Source organism: Buceros rhinoceros, unplaced genomic scaffold, assembly GCF_000710305.1.
Source record: "Buceros rhinoceros silvestris isolate BGI_N320 unplaced genomic scaffold, ASM71030v1 scaffold17923, whole genome shotgun sequence".
Classification (NCBI taxonomy): Eukaryota; Metazoa; Chordata; class Aves; order Bucerotiformes; family Bucerotidae; genus Buceros; species Buceros rhinoceros.
The window spans coordinates 20,269-22,158 of NW_010402004.1; the positions used below are offsets into that span (position 1 = coordinate 20,269).

General features: G+C 52.6%; 1 protein-coding gene across 1 annotated transcript in view; it reads right to left on the reverse strand.

Annotated features, from left to right (window-relative positions):
* The window catches only part of LOC104490240 (chromosome unknown open reading frame, human C22orf23), a 3,033-nt gene extending 1,941 nt beyond the window's left edge, over nt 1-1,092 (reverse strand). The window contains exons 1-2 of the mRNA XM_010132503.1: nt 1,032-1,092; nt 471-647 (exon numbers count right to left, since the gene is read on the reverse strand). Coding sequence (XP_010130805.1) covers nt 471-647; nt 1,032-1,092 — 238 coding nt within the window. The remainder of the gene's footprint in view (nt 1-470; nt 648-1,031) is intronic.
* Between the last annotated feature and the right edge of the window lie 798 nt (nt 1,093-1,890).

Genomic DNA, 1,890 nt, shown 5'->3' on the forward strand with positions numbered 1-1,890 from the left:
ATGCCGAGGGGAAAAAATTTGTTATCAGCCTGTCTTCTCGGGGAGGAGCCTGGCCACACCACTTCCCTGCTAATGGTGCCAGAGGAAGCATTACGTTAACAACAGCCCGTCCCCAGACTGAGCTGCGCAAGCACCGCACGGGCGTATAGCGCCAACCAAACTGACATAAGAAGTTCGATCCACATTTACGCACTAGAAGGTTACGCAGCGCTCCCTTCTTACGCAAGGACTGTGCGAGTCCCTGTCACCTGTCAGCCCCCCCAGCCAGCGGGCAGAAGTCAGCGAGCACTTACAGTAGATGTTCCCTCAGAGATCCATTTTTAAAGTATCATTGAAGACAGAAAGTGTGAGGATGAAGAGCAATTAAAACACTCCCTGTTGCTGCTGAGATTGCAGGCAGGGAATGGACATCAGGGGAAGAGAGGAACCAGGAGGCATCATTAATTCAGTAGCGATATTTGCCAACTTACGCCTTGCCTGGGGCTTGAATTTCTCTCGGGTGTAGGCATCTCCTGCCTGGCAGACCTTGGCAGGCCGGAGATGTGGTTTAGCTGAGAGCTTGATCAGCTGACAGACTGGTGGGGAGAAAGCAGGCGCTGCCTCTTTGCTGGATGTGGGGCGGCACTGGAGGGGCAGGGTGTCTCCTCCTGGAGAAAAAAACAAAAATAATCTTGTCAGACAGAGAGGAGCTTGGATGGATGGCCCCAGACTACTGCCAGCAGAAGATCTGCTTGTTAATCCACTGTAGCACTGTAAGCGAAGACCACAGTTGCCACAGATGTCTCACCCTGGTTGGTGGTATGCGCTAAGAGACTGTGGTTCAAGTCACACAATTCCATCTTGTTCCCTGGATGACCCTTGGGGAAACCTCACCCCATATGTCCCCACAGCATCAGCATCAGCTGTGCTGCTGCTGCTGCTTCAAAATGCACTTGGTCTCCCAAGCAGGCTGCGGGCAAATGCAAAGGTGAGCAGCAAAAACTCCACCACAGCACAGCAGCAGGCAGGAGAGCGGGAGGGCCGCTACTCACGTTTCAGACAGTCCATCAGGTATCGCCTCTGGAAGTGCGTCAGCTTTGACTCCTCCATCATTGCTGAAAAACATGATATATGGGAGAAGATGGCAGCCTGAGGGGGCTCCATGACTCCCTTCTGGCAGCAGGGATGGGCTGAGGAACCTGCTCTGGGATGATCCCCCTCACAACCCAAACCCAAAGGGGAAGATGCAGGTTTAGAATCATAGAATTGTTTTGGTTAGGAAGAGACCTTTTAGATCATCGAATCCAACCATTAAGCCAGCACTGCCGAGTCCACCACCAAACCGTGTCACTGAGCGCCACATCTACATGGCTTTTAAATACCTCAATGGATGGTGACTCAACCACTTCCCTGAGCAGCCTGTTCCAACCATTTTGGTGAAGACATTTTTCCTCATGTCTAACCTAAACCTCCCCTGGCACAGCTTGAGGCTCTTTGCCCTTGTCCTGTCACTTGTTAGTTAGGAAAAGAAACTGACCCCCACCTTGCTACAACCTCCTTTCAGGTAGCTGTAGAGAACGATAAGGTCTCCCCTCAGCCTCCTTTTCCCCAGACTAAGCAACCCCAGTTCCTTCAGCTGCTCCTCATAAGACTTGTTCTCGTGACCCTTCACCAGCTCTGTTGCTCTTCTCTGGACACACTCCAGCACCTCAACGTCCTTCTGGTAGTGAGGGGCCCAAAACTGGACACAGTACTCAAGGTGTGGCCTCACCAGTGCTGAGCGCAGGGGGACAATCACATCCCTGCTCTTGCTGGCCACACTATTGCTGACACAAGCCAGGATGCTGCTGGCCTTCTTGGTCACCTGGGCACTCTGCTGACTCATGTTCAATCAGCTCTCGACCAGCACCC